Below are 662 nucleotides of genomic sequence, written 5' to 3'. Positions count from 1 at the left end.
GCGGAGCAGCGCCTCGAGCTCCGCGGAGGAGAGCGGCGCCGGCACGGCGACGGTGGGGGTGGTGGAGGTGGAGAGGGCGCGACGTGTGGGGAGGAGGACGCGGCGGTGCGCGCGGGCGAGGCGGGGGAGCATGTGCGGCGCGGCGGAGGTGGGGAGGGGGCGGAGGCGGCGGCCGGCGGGCGGGAGGAAAGCGCAAGTTTGCGACCGCCGCGACTAGACCACCAGACAGGCTCCGCGCGCGTGGTGGGCCGAAGAAAGGGCCGAGTCACGAAGCACACGGCACTTCAAGCACAAACAAATGGCCCAAAAAGGTTAAAAAGAACCGAGAAAAACATTCTATCATTTCACCAAACATCATGCCACTACAAAGAAGTACTCCCTCCGTCAGGTGCATAGGGCGCCTAAGAAAAAGCTTTGCGATTTAGGCAGGTTGAGATTGAAGGAGAGCGCGCACAGGTTTTCCTAAAAAACGAAAGTGAATTTGGAAATTAATCCCGTCATTAGTGCTGGCCGTTTCAGCTAACCCATGCAAAGGAAATATCCCACGTCACACCTCACACGGCCCACCCGTGGAATTCGCTCGCCTAATCAGCGCCTGGCTACCGTGCATGCATTGGCTCTTTCCTTCTCTCACGGATCGAAAGAACGAGGCGGTTTAGATA

General features: G+C 59.4%; 1 protein-coding gene across 1 annotated transcript in view; it reads right to left on the bottom strand.

Annotated features, from left to right (window-relative positions):
* Nucleotides 1-151, bottom strand: part of LOC119333914 (nuclear intron maturase 3, mitochondrial-like) — a 5,518-nt gene extending 5,367 nt beyond the window's left edge. Inside the window, exon 1 of the mRNA XM_037606632.1 lies at nucleotides 3-151. Within this exon, the coding sequence (XP_037462529.1) occupies nucleotides 3-132 (130 nt within the window). The 5' untranslated portion in view covers nucleotides 133-151. The remainder of the gene's footprint in view (nucleotides 1-2) is intronic.
* Between the last annotated feature and the right edge of the window lie 511 nt (nucleotides 152-662).

This window comes from Triticum dicoccoides, chromosome 7A (genome assembly GCF_002162155.2).
Source record: "Triticum dicoccoides isolate Atlit2015 ecotype Zavitan chromosome 7A, WEW_v2.0, whole genome shotgun sequence".
Lineage (NCBI taxonomy): Eukaryota > Viridiplantae > Streptophyta > Magnoliopsida > Poales > Poaceae > Triticum > Triticum dicoccoides.
The sequence above is the reverse complement of the archived record's forward strand: the minus strand, read 5'-3'. Positions and strand labels throughout refer to the sequence as shown.